The sequence below is a fragment of the Chiloscyllium plagiosum genome, chromosome 21 (genome assembly GCF_004010195.1).
Source record: "Chiloscyllium plagiosum isolate BGI_BamShark_2017 chromosome 21, ASM401019v2, whole genome shotgun sequence".
NCBI classification, from domain to species: Eukaryota; Metazoa; Chordata; class Chondrichthyes; order Orectolobiformes; family Hemiscylliidae; genus Chiloscyllium; species Chiloscyllium plagiosum.
Genome location: NC_057730.1, coordinates 16981045 through 16998561, shown reverse-complemented (window position 1 = coordinate 16998561; position 17517 = coordinate 16981045). Strand labels below are relative to the sequence as shown.

Sequence of the window (17517 nt, the reverse complement as noted above, 5' to 3'; positions counted from 1 at the left end):
TCTGGTACACTTAATTGGCTTGATGAAAATGTCGTTTGAGGTCCAAGTACCAATGATGAGATTCCCTGCTGAAAGTGCAATGGTAGGAAGTTATCCCTATTATGAAAGCATTAACATTTCTGAGATTAATGGATACTCACTACTCAAAGGCAACTGATACTGATCCATTCCACAAATTTTCTTTTCGTAAAATAATGGAGAAAATGAAAGGGCATTCTTCTGTGTGCTCCATAAAATTTAAATTCATTGTTGTACTTTTTAACAAGTGAATGAATGGAAATGTGAGCAGATTTTATTTTTAAAGATGGAATTTCAAATAACACAAAGTAATTTAAAAAGATATCAAAAAAGAACAGTAACTGCATCTTGAACTTAATTTTTTGAAAATAAAGCTCCCTCAAAAGATGTCAATCAAGTTTTCAACTCTGGGTTAAAGCCCATAGAATGTGGAAATATTTTCCAGTGGGCACTTCTACAACTTTGTCCTCTCAAAATTCTGGATTGAAAAATATTCACATTGGAAATCTGATGCTATTACTAAAACAGTTATTTTCTCTCTTCACTTGAATAAGGATTTGTGTAACTGAGAGGTAGGAAAAGTTAACATATGCCAAAACCTCACTGCCTCTCAGTAATTTTTCTATTAGGAAGTAAAATGAAGCAGCTCAAAATTCTTGCAAATCAATTTTTCTCCCTGTCTCCCTTTGTGCTAAATACCCCACCTTTGTCAGATGCTCTCCGTTGAAGATAGATCAAGATCCGTAAATTACTGTTTCAAATCTTACAAGCACAAATGAGCATGTAACAAATTAATTGCACGGAAAACTGGTGAACTATCAAACTATCACGGTGGTAATACATCACTAAAAATTATGATTGGTTCACCATTGATATTAGAAAACAATCTCTGTTATGCTTTGCCAGACAAGCTATTCTCTGTACAGAAATGGCCATCAATACTCTATTTCATCTCATATCAATACATTTTGTTTTGATACTTTCCTATTCCTTATGGTCTGCTGGTAGGAAATGGTTGTACAAAACTGAAAAATCTGAAACTACACTGATGACAGGCAAAAGTCAAACCCAAAACAGCAAGAATAAATAGCATGAAAAGTCAGTTGTAATTTGTTTCAGATTTTATATATAATTTAGAAGGGAGTGACTTCAATTTTTAACAAAAGATACTTACAAAATCAATGTTTCTCACATTTTTACATGAAACCATGCAAAAAAACGAATTTCCACTTCTTCAGATATCAGCTTTTTTTTATACTGTGCATTTCTTTCCATTTACAATGCCCTAAGTTAAGGTAATATTGAACACAAGTTTCATATGAGAGACTGGTCAGTTGTTTGTAAATAAATATAAAATAAATCCAAAAACAAGTCCAAAATATTCTGTAGTCTCGTAAAATTAGAGCTGATTAAAGTTTGTATTTCAGGAATTAACTGAAAAAATATTAAAATTGTTATTCACAATAACTTTCTGCTTCAGACTAAAATGATCTTTCTTAATCAACAATTCCCAGAAACTATAGCAAAATGTAGAATGGCAATGTAATTTAAAACAAACCATGAGAATGCGTCTGTAGCTGTCTCTGTCTATTCCCCACAGCTTGAGGTCTGTCTTGGCTTTAACTGTTGCGGCTCTTGGTGTGCCATAAATCAGAGCAAGCTCTCCAAAACTGCCGCCTTCTCCAATGTTTGTAACCCATTCGCCATTTACATAGACCTATGCAAAAAAAAGCATATGCCAACCAAGTCATGTCTCTTTTCTTCTCTTTCAACCAGATAAAACATGTTGATATTTCCTCTTCCAATATTCTTAGCTGGGGTAAAAAGGGAACAACAGATCCTTAGCTTTGTTTGTAAAGCACAAAAATAAAACATTATCATTTGCATACAAGATTTCAAAATCTGGCTACTTAAACAGGAGGATACAACTTCCTTTTTAGCTTACAAGTTTGCATGGTTTTACAGACCCAGTAACTTTGTACTGCATTTAAAACATGTAGAATTAAGAAACAGAACTAGCCCAAAGTTTTAAATATTACAATTATCAAAATCGATAAACTTGACACTATTTCATCACATTTTAAATAAAAAGTAGTAATAACATGTAAAAGATAGATGGGAAACTAAGAGAAATACAATGTTCACATAATGGCACATCATATCATAAAGTCCCTTGCTACTGTCAGGCCCATTCTTGTAAGGATTAGAAAAACTCAAGTAAACTGCCTGAGATTTCTGGTGTCACCTAAATCTTCAAGGTTTTATCAGTGGTCCGTGGCATCCGGAAGTTCCACACCTTACCCTCATGTGGACATGACTATAATAACAGAAAATACAATGCCCCAAAAAGTCCATTAATAAAAACATAAGTAATCGTATAAATTAAAATAGAGATACATCTCAACTCCAATGTACGTTTCTGACAACATGTTTTGATCCACAAGACTTTCAAGATGCATACATATGGAATGATTACTTAATGGGATGTCTCAATTAAATCTGAAATATACAATTACCATACTCTCAATTTTATTAAGCAAACTGTTTCCATCCTGAAGGCAATAACCTGTTGCTTGAAGTGTGATATTGGAGGATTAGTTTAATATAGTTACTAGTCTTGCATTTGATTACAGTGCTGTAGTAGTGAATTCCACAAGCTTACCACTCTGATGAGCCTGAAGAAACTTCTCATCTTAGTCCAATAAGCTTTACCTCATATCCTTAAACTATGACCCGTTGTCTGGACCATCCTTCTTGCATCGAACTTGTCGAGACCTGTTCAAATTTTGTCGGTTTCTATAAGATTCCCCCTCATTCGGCTAAACTCCAGTGAATGCAATCCTAACCAATTCAATCTCTCCTCAAATTGGAGTCCTGACATCCTAAGAATTAATTTAGTAAACCTTCACTGTACTTCCTCTACAATAAGTGGATCCTTCCCCAGATAAGGAGATCAAAACTGCACACAATTTTCCAGGTGTGGCCTCAGCAATATCCTGTAGAATTGCACTAAGGCAGCCTTGTTTCTATACTAAAATCCTCACTTTGAAATCTAAAATATAGTTTGCCTTCTTTACTGCCTGCTGTACCTGCACTTTACTTTCAGCAACTAGTGAATGAGGACAGTTCCCCCTTCTAATTTATAGTCAGTCAAGCATTAATTCGCCTTTCTAATTTTGCTAACAAAATGGACAACCTCATCCACACTGTACTGCATCTGCTATGATTTATCCATTCATTCAGTCTGCTCAAATCACACTGCAACATTTCTGTATCCTCCACAAGTTGTACTTCCATCCAGCTTTGGTGTCATCAGCAAATTTTGCAATATTACATTTAGTTCCCTCATCCAAATCATTAATATATTTTGTGAATAGCTGGCATCCTAGTACTAATCTTACAGTATCCCACTAACCACTGCCTGCTATTCAGTAAAAGATCCTTTTATTCTTACTGTTTCCTGTCCGCTAACCAATTTTGTATCCATCCCAAAACACTACTCCCAATCCCATGCATTTTAATTGAACACATTAATCTCTTATGTGGGACACTGTTGAAAACCTTTTAAAAATCCAAATAAACCACATGCACTAGTTTTCCTTTGATTAACTCTACTAGTTGCATTCTTGAAGTATCCCATTAGATTTGTCAAGCAGGATTTCCTTTTTGTAAACCCATGCTGACTGTATCTGATTCTATTTCCTAAGTCCACTGCTACAAAATGCTTGATAATGAACTCTGGCATTTTTCCCACTACCAATTACATAGTTATTGGTCTGTAATTCCATGTCTTCTCTTGACTATCCTTTCCAAATAGTGGGATTACATAAGCTACCCTCCAATCTGTAGGAATTTTTAGACTTTGAAGAATCTTGGAAGATGATCACCAATTCTAGGGCCACTTCCTTAAGTATACGAGGAGGTAGATTATTAGGCCCCGGGTGTGTTATCAGCCTTCAATCTCCATCAATTTCGTCAACACATTTCTCTACTAATACAGATTTGCTTTAGTTCCTCCTCTTACTAAACACTGTGTTCCCTATCATTTCTAGTATATGTGTCCTCCTTCTTGAAGGCAGAGCAAACTATGAATTTTGTTCATCAAACATTTGTTTGCTCCCCATTATAAATTCCCTCATATCTGACTGCAAGGGACCTATGTTAATTCTAGCAAATCTTTTTCTCTTTACATATCCATGAAAACGTCTACAGTTAGTTCTCATATTCCTTGCAAGCGTATTCTCATACTCCATATTCCCCTTCTTAATCAACCCCTTGGTCCTTCTTTGCTGATTTCTAAATTGATCCCAATCCTCAGGTCTATTGTTCTTTCTTGACAAATAGTATTAGATGCAAAAACACTATACAATCTTGAATGTCCCTCGATAAGCCATGGTTTGGCCACTGTTCCCTGTGCTTGCTGAGAGGAAAATAATTTTTGTAGTTCAGCTATTTGCTGTTTGAATGTTTACCATTAACTATCCACTGTCATTCCTTTCAGTAAGGTTTCCCAGTCTATCGTACCTGTTATGGACCAGGCCAGACCCCTCAAAACATTTCAAGAAGGTAGCCCAGACTGTAACTTTGTTCATTGCTTTAAGCAGGTGCAAAGTGGATATTCCAGTAGACATGCCACTGGTCAAACCATTTAGTTTTAAACAAAACAATTTATTTACAAGATTACTGAATGAAACACAAACAAAAGAAAACAGAATACAGAATAACAACCTATCTGAAAACCTGACAGATTATCCAAACTTAATGATGCTGTTCCAATACTTGCAACAATCCCCATAAACACCCCTTGGTAAAGGAGAGGGAGAGACAGAGAGAGACAGAGAGAGGGAGAAGGGAGGAGGGAGAGAGGGAGAGAAAAAGAGAGAGAGAAAAAAAGAGAGAGAAAAAAAGAGAGAGAAAGAGAAGAGAGAGGAGAGAGAGAAAAGAGAGAGAACCAGCCTGGACCTGCTTCTTTGGGTCCAGCAGCTTCAAAACACGACTGCCTGCTAAAACCAAACCAAACTAGCGTTAAGGTGAGCTGGGAGAACTGGCCACTCCCCTTTCATTACACAAGTTTTTTTTAAACTTAAAAGCTTTTTGCCTGAGGCAATATCTGTTGGCTATAATCAAACTGGCCCTAAAACCTTTGAACTTAGACTTTTCAGAGTCTGTGTCTTTTACGACCTCTCAAAACAAAAACCAAGGACAAGATAACCTTGTTAAAGGAGCAGCTTCATCATACAGCCAAATGACACCTCACACCATTATAGTTTTCCTTATTAAGATTCAGGACCCTAGTCTCAGAATCAACAACCTCATTTTCCATCTTTAAGAAGAATCTTAGCATATTATGGTCGCACATCCCCAAGAGATCTCTCTCAACTTTCTTATCCCTTTCTTACTGCATAATACATGCTAAGATGGCCTGTTCTTGAAATGGTTCCTCAACATATTGGTCCAGAAAACCATCCTGTATACACTAAAGGAATTCCTATATAATGATATTGAGACTAATTTCACTCTTCCAATCGATATGCAGATAAAGTCACTCATAATTACAGATATTTGCATGCATCTCTGACTTCCTGTTTAATACTATTCCCAATATCAGCAGTACAATTTGGTGGTTTACATACAACCACAACTGATTTTTGCCCCTTCGTGTTTCTCAATTCTACCCACACAGAGTCTATACTATCGGAGCTAATATCTTTCTGCAATGATACATAGAAAGACCAATAAATATTCAAATCAATTTAACAATGGACACAGCCTTTGCTTGAAGTGGTATAAATTCAAAACATCTCAATATACTTTCATTCCAAATAGCACATTACATGTCAGCTCTGCAAAACAAAAATTTAAAGAGATCACACCATTTAATCAATGTATTTCAATGCACAATTAAGAGTTAACATGGCCTGAGAAATGTACAGATTCATGGGGTGTTAACTGGCAATAAGTTGAAGTTATTGCAACAATATCCAGTGGAAGCAAGTAAAATGCATTAGATATTGGAATATATTAAAACATTAATGAGTTGCACTGTGTTAATTCCATCCACTTTGTCATTGGTGTAAGTGCATTTATAACTGAAGGTTCTTGTTGCCATAGGACAAAAGTAATATGGCTGCTACTGAAATGATAAAGAAGACAGCAATTAAAATAAATGAGTGGATGGAAGGATTGGATTATGAGAGCAATTCTGCAAATCTAGCATGTTCTCACTGGAAACGTGACAGAGATAAGGGATATAATTGCTCTTTTCAAGATGCCAAAGGGACTAGATAATCTAAAACATAAGTTGTTTTACCTAGCATAGAAATAACGGAACCAGAGGACACAACCTTTTCTTGAGGTACGGATCGCTGTTATAAAGCAACAATTGTGTTCCTCTGCAAACCCGCACTATAGAAATTAAAGCTATGGAAGACCATTACAGAAAATTGCTACACCTGTTCAGTGGAAAGTCTGCGTTATCCAAGCAACGTCCACAATTCATCAAACACATTACAGCCAATTTACATTAACAAAACGCATATTATAGCGGAACAACCTGTAGGCTAAACTCAAAACAATATACGCAGGAACATTATTTTAGTGGTCAGGCTATGGAACAGAGTCTCAGAGACAGTACTAGTAGAAAGTATTGAATCACTCAAATGCAAGTTAGAGATTTTCTTTGAAGAAAATGTCATGATATATAATCTGAACTATGAGCAGTAGTATGGTTGGGAAAAATCTGGACTTCAAAATTATAATTACCAAGGTTCTCTGCCACTGGGGTTTTCTTTTTTTCATGTCAGAGTCTACTGTAGACTAATTGGTCAGAATTAATGCTATGATTAGCCAAGAATGACAACTTTTCCATATGAGATAGCAGGCAGCAATTTTGATAGACCTTGGTCTTTTTTGTCTAATAATTACAGAATGACATAAAAAATTCTTTACTAAAGTTACTGTGTAATAATACAGCTAATTACTACAATAATGTTCAAGTATGATAAATTGATTAAATAAGTGAATAAAAAGGAGCTGGTAGCACAGTGGTAGCATCCCTATATTTGAATGGGGAGGCCTGGGTTCAAGCCTCACCTGCTCCAGAGATGTGTAATAACATCTTAGAACAAATTGATGAGGGACAAGTAATTATGGCTTCAGCAGATACTGATGTGAGCTAGGTAAAAACAATGACTGCAGATGCTGGAAACCAGATTCTGGATTAGTGGTGCTGGAAGAGCACAGCGGTTCAGGCAGCATCCAAGGAGCAGCGAAATCGACCCTTCATCAGGAAGAAATGCAGAGAGCCTGAAGCGTGGAGAGAGCTGATGTGAGCTATAGCAAGTGATATGTTAAATTGTTTCACTGAATCAGGAGTCCATCAATGGATTATACTGACTCAACAGGTGCAGTATGTCGGACAAAGGTCAGTTTCGCAGAGGTCGATATGGTGTTCAAATATTCACCAATGGCATTAAAATACCAATGCATTATCCTACATTTATCCTTAAGCATTACTTTTCCTCACCTCAAAATTCCCAAATGAAAACACCGGTAGTTAAAAGTAATTTTTAAAAACTTACATCAACTTCACCCTGGTCGATCACATAGAAATTGTCACCCTCATCACCTGAGAACAAAAAGGACAACACACAAAGGTTTCATTTTAAAATATATTTATATAGGAAAGCTTACAATCAACAATTCTCTTCACAACACATTGCATTTTAGGATATTTTAGTTGCTATGTCAAAAAAGTACATGTATTAACAAGCTAAAGAATTCCTTGACAAGCATTAAAGATATCTTAAGACCTCTTTATCTGAAGCAAAAATTCTCTTTTCTCAAGTTTCAGAAATAAATTATTGTCTTGACATGAAAACCAAAAGAGTCTGAGAAGGCTTAGCAATTCCCTACTCAGGTTCACAGACACTGTGAGCTTTCAAAGGCATAGCTCTATAGTTGTCAGATTTGTTAAGACTTTAGATGTCTAGTTTAATCCACCCTCCACTTAGCCTCATCTTTAATAGCCAATCTTGAAGTACCAATACTTTGTTTAGTGGCAGAATCACAAGGCCTCTTTTCCTTTTCAGTCACCCTCAGACTAAAACTCATGACATCGACTTAACCTTAAATCCCAATATTTCTAAATGGAGTTTAGATTTCCAACACTTAACATTCAGGTTTCTGGGCTATTTTTGTTAGCCAAAGATTTGGCTCACATACAAAAGAGAAAACTTTGTAATGTGTCTACTTGTTTAAATAAAGGATAAAAGCCAATTCCTTATTGTCTTAAATTTCTTCCACCAAAGGTTGGCAAAGTATGTTGAAAAGTGGAAAGATTTTGAAGAAAATTTACATTTTGTATTTTTCAGTGTTGATCTAGTTTTGAACCCATTGAAATGTAAAGTACTATGCTGTGACAGGAGGTAAAGTATTTGTTAAATATACACAAAATCTCTCACTGGTATGGTAAGTACTTGTATTTGTTCAGAAGCCTTTGTAGGTTACTCATGTTTGCTACAATATGATTCACAAGGCTGTGTAGTCTAATAGCGAGATCAGACAGAGGAATCAATTTTTCGTAGCTTTCAAATTGAAAATATTGAAAAAGTATGATAATGGCTCTTGGATGAATAAAAAGAAATTGCCTATTCTTCTGGGGGTGATGGGCGTGGACTTGTGAAATGCTGATACAAGTCTTGTCAAGTTACTATAGTGAGGTTGCACTTGGTAGATGAAATACACCGTAGCTATACTGCAGTGGTGTAGGAGAGAGTGAATGCTTAAGAAAGTGGATGAGGCACTGTTAAAGAATGCTGTTTCACCCTAGGAAGCATTGAGCTTTGTGTGCTCTCAGAGCTGCATTCATCCACATAAATGGAAATTATTCCATCACACCATTCACATGTGCCTTGGACAATGATGTAAACAGATGAGTCACTGGTTGCTGAATACTAAATGTCTGACCTGCTCTTATGTGGCAGATCCAGTTAAGTTGCTGCTCAATAGTGACCTCAGTCGATAAAAAAGAGAGAGATTTTGCAATGATAAAACCACTCAACATCAAGGAAAAGTGATAACACTCTCTTTTTGGAGAGATGATCATTGACTGCCTTCTGTGTGGCATGAAAGATTCCCATTGATTTCAACTTTACTGAGGATTGTTGATGCCACACTTGGTCAAACGCCACTTTTATATCAAGGGCAGTTAATTGTAACTCACCCTGACTTTCAACTCATTTCTCCAAAGCCATTATGAGGCCTGGAGCTGATTGGCTTTGGTGAATCAAGGCTGAGCTTGGATGGGCAAGCAATTGCTAAATAAGCACCACTGAAACAATCATCAACCTCTGATGACAGAAGGTAGACAGATTGATTATACAGTAATTGATCTGATAGTCCTACTCTGTGGATGGGATATAGTTGGATAATTTAAACATCTTGACTTGAGGCTTGGCTGGTCCTGGTGCTCTCAGGACTACAACTTGGATATTGCCAGGGTTTATGATACTTACTGTATATAGTGTGCTTCACTGGTTCTCAACATCACATGGACGAATCATGTGAGTTGAACAATGGCTTATACAATGGTGAGAATCTCAGGAGGAGGAATCAGATGGACCATGACACTTCTGGCTGAAAACAGTTCTAAATGTTTCAGCTTCTTCTTTTATCATAATCTGCTGGACGCCATCATAATTGAAAATGGGACCATCCACATACATTATTGAATTGTCCATTACAGGTACTATATGTAACTGTAGAGTTACTCTCTAATCTGCTAATTACAGAATAGTTTCATCTATAACATGCATGCAGTCCCTTTTAATGGCGTGAACAGTTTAGCTCCTCACTACCAGTTACTGTCTCTTGACACACCTCATTAAAACAAGGTTAATTGCTTGATCCAATTGCAATGATAGGTGATAGGCTGGGATCAAACCCGGGTCCCTGGTGCTATGAGCAGCAGTGCCAACCACAGAGTCACCATGGTGTCCTTACATACTGACTGAAATTATTGAGCTGAAGAAGTAATGAAGTTTACATAAAACCATGTTGATATATAAAAAGAAGAAAGAAAGAGAAGTGTACACTGTTTTTGCTTTTAGCTGATGTTGTTAGTAGACAACATGGAAACATTCCCCATGTGAGAGCACACATGTGGGGAGGAAGGGATGTGCACATCACCCAAGCCAAGTGGGGTGCAAACAACGAGACAGACTACCAACTTCTGTGCATCATGAACATACACACTGTGCAAATATTGAAAATCTTCAAAGAAATCTAGGGTAAAAAACAAGTGTTGAGAATAATTCTCATCTTGTTTTCTTGCTTTGACAAGATCAAGTCTGTGATCAAGAAACACGCACTCAGCTTATTAGATTTGAACCTTGCAGTCACGAAGGCTGATTCAATGAGAATAGTAAAGAAATATGTAAACTTCTGAACTGGTTAAGCTAGCATTCATTATGTGGTGACATCAGTTTTCACCATAGGAGACAGTAAAAGTATATTTACAACTCAATTGGGCCCTTGAAGACAGAAACGAGTGAATTTATTATGGGAATAAAGAAATGGCAGAAGAGTTGAATTGGTACTTTAGATCTGTCTTCACTGGGGAAGACACGAGCAATTTCCCAGATGTAATGGTGGCTGAAGGACCTGAACTGAAGGGAATTTATATCAGGCAGGAAATGGTGTTGGAGAGACTGTTAGGTCTGAAGGCTGATAAGTCCCCAGGACCTGATGGTCTGCATCCCAGGTACTGAAGGAGGTGGCTCCAGAAATCGTGGTTGCATTGGTGATCATTTTCCAATGTTCTATAGATTCAGGATCAGTTCCTGCGGATTGGAGAGTGGCTAATGTTGTCCTACTTTTTAAGAAAGGAGGGAGAGAGAAAACAGAGAATTATAGACCAGTTAGTCTGACCTCAGTGGTGGGAAAAATGCTGGTGTCAATTATAAAGGACAAAATTACGACACATCTGGATAGCAGTAACAGGATAGGTCAGAGTCAGCATGGATTTATGAAGGGGAATTCATACTTGACTAATCTTCTGGAATTTTTTGAGGATGTAACTCTGAAGATGGATGAGGGAGATCCAGTGGATGTAGTATACCTGGACTTTCAGAAAGCCTTTGATAAAGTCCCACATAGGAGGTTAGTGAGCAAAATTAGGGCACATGGTATTACGGGCAAAATACTGACATGGATTGAAAATTGGTTGGCTGACAGGAAACAGAGTAGTGATAAACGGCTCCCTTTCGGAATGGCAGACGGTGACCAGTGGTGTGCTGCAGGGATCAGAGCTGGGACCGCAGCTTTTTACAATGTACATTAATGATATAGATGAAGGTATTAAAAGTAATATTAGCAAATTTGCTGATGCCAGAAAGCTGGGTGGCAGGGTGAAATGTGAGGAGGATGTTAGGAGAATACAGGGTGACCAGGACAGGCTAGGTGAGTGGACGGATGTATGGCAGATGCAGTTTAATGTGGATAAATGCGTGGTTATCCACTTTGGTGGCAAGAACAGGAAGGCAGATTACTACCTAAATGGAGTCAAGTAGGTAAAGGGGCAGTACAACGAGATCTAGGTGTTCTTGTACATCAGTCAATGAAAGCGAACATGCAAGTACAGCAGGCAGTGAAGAAAGGTAATAGCATGCTGGCCTTCAGAACAAGAGGAATTGAGTATAGAAGCAAAGAGGTCCTTCTGCAGCTGTACAGGGCCCCAGTGAGACCGCACCTGGAATAGGGTGCGGAGTTTTGGTCTCCAAATTTGAGGAAAAACATTCTGGCTATTGAGGGAGTGCAGCATAGGTTCAGGAGGTCAATTCCTGGAATAGCTGGACTATCCTCCGCTGAAAATTTGGAGGAGTGACTGGGCTTGTATACGCTTGAGTTTAGAAGGCTGAGAGGGGATCTGATTGAGACGTATAAGATTGTTAAAGGACTGGACACTCTGGAGGCAGGAAGCATGTTTCTGCTGATGGGTGAGTCCCGAACCAGAGGACACAGCTTAAAAATAAGGGGTAGGCCACTTAGAACAGAGTTGAGATACTTCTTCACCCAGAGAGTGGTGGGTGTATGGAATGCTCTGCCCCAGAAGGCTGTGGAGGCCAAGTCTCTGGATACTTTCAAGAAAGAGTTGGATAGAGCTCTTAAGGATAGTGGAATCAAGGGTTATACGGATACGGCAGGAACAGGGTACTGATTGAGGATGATCAGCCATGATCATAATGAATGATGGTGTTGGCTCGAAGGGCAGAATGGCCTACTCCTGCACCTATTGTCTATTATCAATTCCAAAGTGCAGAGAACTCCATTCCAAAGTGCAGAGATCTTTGACTATGACTAATTAAATGCCATTAACAATATAGTAGGTAGTAAAGGCCTATGATATCTAACGCTACACAAATTAGCACGACAGAACTGTCTGTGGAGCCTCGCCCTGAAGATAATAATACACTTCCCAAGGATGATGCAGGCACAGCACCAGGCATAGCTAAAATTGAGGCATCAACCCAGTGAAGCTACCAAACAGGACTACCTGCATACCAAACAGCATAAGCATCAAGTGACAGACAGAACACAGCAAGCCTACAACCAACATTTCAAATTTAAGATCTGCATTCCAACTACATCCAGTCATAAATAGTCATGGACAATTAAATAACACACTGGTCGGAAGAAGCTCCACAAATTTCCCCATCCTCAACAATAGGACAACCCAGTGTATCAGTGCAAAAACAAAGGCTGAAACATTTGCAACAATCATCGGCCAGAATTGCCGAGTGGATGAGCCATCCTGGCCTCCTCCAAATGGTCTTTAGCATCACAGATGCCAGTCACCTGCTAATTCAGTTCAATCCAACTTGCATACTTTTCCAACAGCCTTCAATGCTCTACTTATAATGACACATGCCCCCATCCATTAGACTCTTCTAGGAAATATTTGACATTGGTACCTACTTTTGACAGTTGTCCTCAGAGATGAATGGCTTCATATTGGTCAGCAGACCTGATCTGTTCATTATCAGTTGTGGCAGTATGAGAAATACCTGGCACCTGACTATTTTCCAGAACTCCATAAAATCACAAGACTACAAAAAAAAAGTGCAGAAGTAGGCCACTCAGCCCAATGAGGCAAAGTGAGGACTGCAGATGCTGGAGATTAGAGCCGAGAGTGTGGTGCTGGAAAAGCACAGCAGGTCAGGCAGCATCCGAGGAGCAGGAAAATCAACATTTTGAATGAAGGGCTTTTTCCAGAAACATCGATTTTCCTGCTCTTCAGATGTTGCCTGACGTGCTGTGTTTTTCCAGCACCACACTCTCGACCCCATTCAGCCCAATGCATCTGCTCCACCATTCAATGAGATCATGGTTGTTCTAATAATCCTTAACTCCACTTTTCTGCATTTTACCCATAATCCTAGAGTCCCTGACAAATCAAAATGCTGTTTATCACAGACTTAAATATAGGTAAGGCTTGAGACACAGCCTTAACAGGCCTGTGCAGTGAATAATTCCACAGATTCACTACACTGAGAGAAGAAATTCCCCCTTTTCTCTGTCTTAAATATACAACCCTTTATTCTGAGATTATGCCCTCTGGTTTGAGACTCTCCCTCAAGGGAATACAACCTTTCCACATCTAACCTGTCAAGTCTCCTAAGAATCTTGCATGCTTCAATGAGGATGCCTCTCATGTTTCTATATTCCAATGAGTACAGGCCCAATCAAACTCAATCTCTCCTCTAAGACATTCAATCTCCATTCCTGGTATCAGCCAAGTGAACTTTCTCTGGACTGCCTTCAATGCCAGTATATCTTTCCTTAACTAAGGGCTTCTTCAGAATCTGCACATCTACAATCCATACCAACCAATGATTCTAATGCTGTACAATTATTTTTCCATTTCTCCCAATAATCTTCCTTGGCCACTCAATTCTTTAAGACTCTTTCTCAAGATAAAAGGGGCAGCACGGTGACTCAGTGGTTAGCACTGCTGCCTCACAGTGCCAGGGACCTGGGTTCAATTTCCGCCTTGGCCAACTGTGTGCGCGGAATTTGCACATTCTCCCAGTGTCTGCGTGGGTTTCCTCCCACAGTCCAAAAGCTGTGCAGGTTACGTGAATTGACCATGCTAAATTGCCCACAGTGTTAGGTACAAGCTGAAAATGTGTTGCAATCTTCTTCCTGACCTCTCCGCCCCCACCCCAGTCTGACCTATCACCCTCACCTCTTTCCACCTATCAAATTTCCGACGCCCCTCCCCCAAGTCCCTCCTCCCTACCTTTTATCTTAGCCTGCTGGACACACTTTCCTCATTCCTGAAGAAGGGCTTATGTCCGAAACGTCGATTCTCCTGTTCCCTGGATGCTGCCTGACCTGCTGCGCTTTTCCAGCAACACATTTTCAGCTCTGATTTCCAGCATCTGCAGACCTCACTTTCTCTTCATAGTGTTAGGTAGACTAGTCAGGGTTAAAATGTAGAGGAATGGGTCTGGGTGGGTAGCTCTTTGGAGGGTCAGTATGGACTTGTTGGGCCGAAGGGCCAGTTTCCACACTGTCGGGAATCTCATCTTAAAAAAAAACCATATCGAAACTGATCTCTGATTAGCCTTACTTTGTGCCTTAAGGCTCACTGAATTCTTGGGGACTGTAGCTTGAATGAAAGCTTTTCTGCTTGCATGTAATCCATTCAAATGCTCTGCAAGAGTAGAGCAAATTGTGGCCTAAGTTAGGGGCATTACTGAAGGCATTTTACTTTTTGGTAGGAATCCTAACTGAAAAGCAATATAGGAGAAAGTGAGGACTGCAGATCGATGAAGAGACAGACATAGCTGCGGCCCATCATTCCTGATGAAGGGCTTATGCCTGAAACATAGATTCTCCTGCTGCTTGGATGCTGCCTAACCTGCTGTGCTTTTCCAGCACCACACTCTCGACTCTGATAAGGAATATATCCTATCACCATCTACAATGAATATTTAGCATGTAAAGCCCATTGTAGTGCTAATGATCTTTGGCTGCTCTACCAAAACTTCACAAACACTTGTCTATTGCTGCATGGTTCCTTTTCCATGCTGCATTGCTAAAAGGAATTTCTGTAGCCACATTCATGACAACTACATTTATATTCATAGTCTTTTCTCTGAATTAATCAAAAGCAACTCTCTTTCATTAAAGGTGAGGAATTTTGCCACTGATCCAGGTCCAGTGCTTATTCACTTTTCCATTCTTATCCACACTATATATTGCTGCTGACTTACATACATCAATTGTCAATTATGCAAAAAGTAAAAGTAAAAGTGAAAATGCATTTTCATTTATCCCATACCTTTAAATCCATGATCACTACCTCAGTACAATCTTTTGCTACACTTAGAACAGTCCAATGTTCATCAATATTTTTTACAAATCCCATATCTATCACTTATCTTATATATCAGCTTACTATATTCCAAATTCCTTATTCCTGCATCCTTTACTAAATGTTTTAATCATAAGCAAATTGCCCATTTAATTCTAACATGGATATCTTTTTGTCTTTCAAATTTCTACCCCCTGATATCAATAATACATCTTCATTTTCTTTAGCAGAATGGGTGATGTTCCATTTAAGGTATACAAAATTCTGTCCTGATTGTCTAACTTCACAGATTTTCCAAGTACAATAACTTTGTTGCTCTCCGCATCCAGTTTCAGTTGTTACTTCATCAATGATCTACTTAATAACCACAGTATTTCACTGACAGTATATCCGCTCTAATAACATGGCTGATTCCAGCTACTTTACGAGAAGTAACCACTTTTCCAAAGATTTTACTGTGTTATCCCAAGTCTGAAACTCATGGAACTCTCAAATTCCTTAAATTTGTCCTGATACTTTTCACTTCCAGTCAAGGTAGCATTTTAGATAGTCTACTCCATACACAGTAAATGTGCATCCACTGTCCAACACTGCACAACTCAAAGACTCGGCTACCAATAAAATTCACCACTAGGCTGAAATTTCTTATGGTCAAGAGGAGAGCAGTGCTAGAAAAGCATAGTAGGTCAGGCAGCATCCGAGGAGCAGGAAAATCAACGTTTCAGGTAAAAGCCCTTCATCAGGAATCGGGCTTTTACCCAAAGCATCATTTTCCTGATCCTCGGATGCTGCCTGACCTATGCTTTCCCAGCACCACTCTAATCTTGACTCTAATCTCCAGCATCTGCAGTACCCACTTCTGCCTAGCTGAAATTTCTTATGAGCCACACAGTACTCTCTGTTTGAAGGAGTTTCTCCAACTCCTTCAAATCCTCTCTTTCAGGATTGGCTTTGAATATTTTACTGTCGTGTTTGGGATAGTTCATGGCATTGTGATCCTTTCAGTCACATATCAAACATCAAGTTATTGTACCCTGAGCATTGCTGGGGTTCATTTGTTTTTGTAAATCCCAAATTCTCTTGATTTCTCAAAATTCTCCATAGCATTTCTATTCTCACTTCTATTACTGATAGTTCTCCTTTCGTAATTTTGCTTGTGATCAAGATGGGTCTTACCAATTTGTAAACATGGTATCCTTCATTTTCTATCACATCACCAATTGCCTCATTGGTATTCAAATGCTTTCTCAAAAATGTTTTAACACTGCTAACCTTTGTCCCAGTAATATATGTTTAAACTGCAAACTTAACTTCACCAAAACTAGATGTCTTTCCATACTTGATATTTCGAGGCAGTCCAATAACATGCACGCCAGATTAGACTGGGGAACTTTGAAAAGAAATTTCTGCAGTCCTGCATGCAACCTACTGAATTCCATTATGCACACTTGAACTGCACTGCCCTCAGTAGCTCTAACTTTGTAAAAATCTGACCATACCAATAGATCATCTTTTTGATCACTTTTATCCATGAAGGTTAACAATCTGTCCAAATCAGCATTCATGTCTGAATTATCAGGCTCCAAGTCCAAAAACTAATTGCTTCTATATTGTAACTGAAGTACTCTGGCCATATCTTGCCTCCTTTTTGGTAAAGAAGTAACCCAGGTCCAAATTGTAACTTCATTCTTCCACTGGTCAAAAGGCTCATTTCCAGAAAACGGATGTAGGCAATTGAACCTTGAAACTTTACATTTTAAATCAACCTTGCTCTGAGATCAGTATTATATACCAAAAGATAAATGTATTTAAACTGAACACACGTCCACACTTTCAGGAGAGAGTTTTATTTCAATTGGCCACACTCCACTAAACTCATACCTCTCTGATTACTAGTTTTCCATATTCCTACAATCGTTTTAATGCAATTAAGTCAATTAATTACAATGACCTGTTCCCTCATTCCATTATGACTTAGGCATTCCTTTAGTCCATATGAGATGATAACACTGACTGAATTACAATCAAGACTCTGCTCTTCCACAATGCTGCAGGACCATCTAAAAATCCATCTAAAAATTTAGACAGGGCCTTGGTTTATTATCTCATCCAACAAAACA

The 17517-nt window shown here is 38.6% G+C and overlaps 1 protein-coding gene across 2 annotated transcripts in view; it reads right to left on the bottom strand.

The window, feature by feature from the left end:
• prkar1b (protein kinase, cAMP-dependent, regulatory, type I, beta) overlaps positions 1-17517 on the bottom strand; it is a 201174-nt gene that overhangs the window by 60090 nt on the left and 123567 nt on the right. For both annotated transcript variants that reach the window (XM_043711347.1, XM_043711348.1), the window contains exons 6-7: positions 7599-7645; positions 1577-1735 (exon numbers count right to left, since the gene is read on the bottom strand). In XM_043711347.1, the coding sequence (XP_043567282.1) occupies positions 1577-1735; positions 7599-7645 (206 nt within the window). The remainder of the gene's footprint in view (positions 1-1576; positions 1736-7598; positions 7646-17517) is intronic.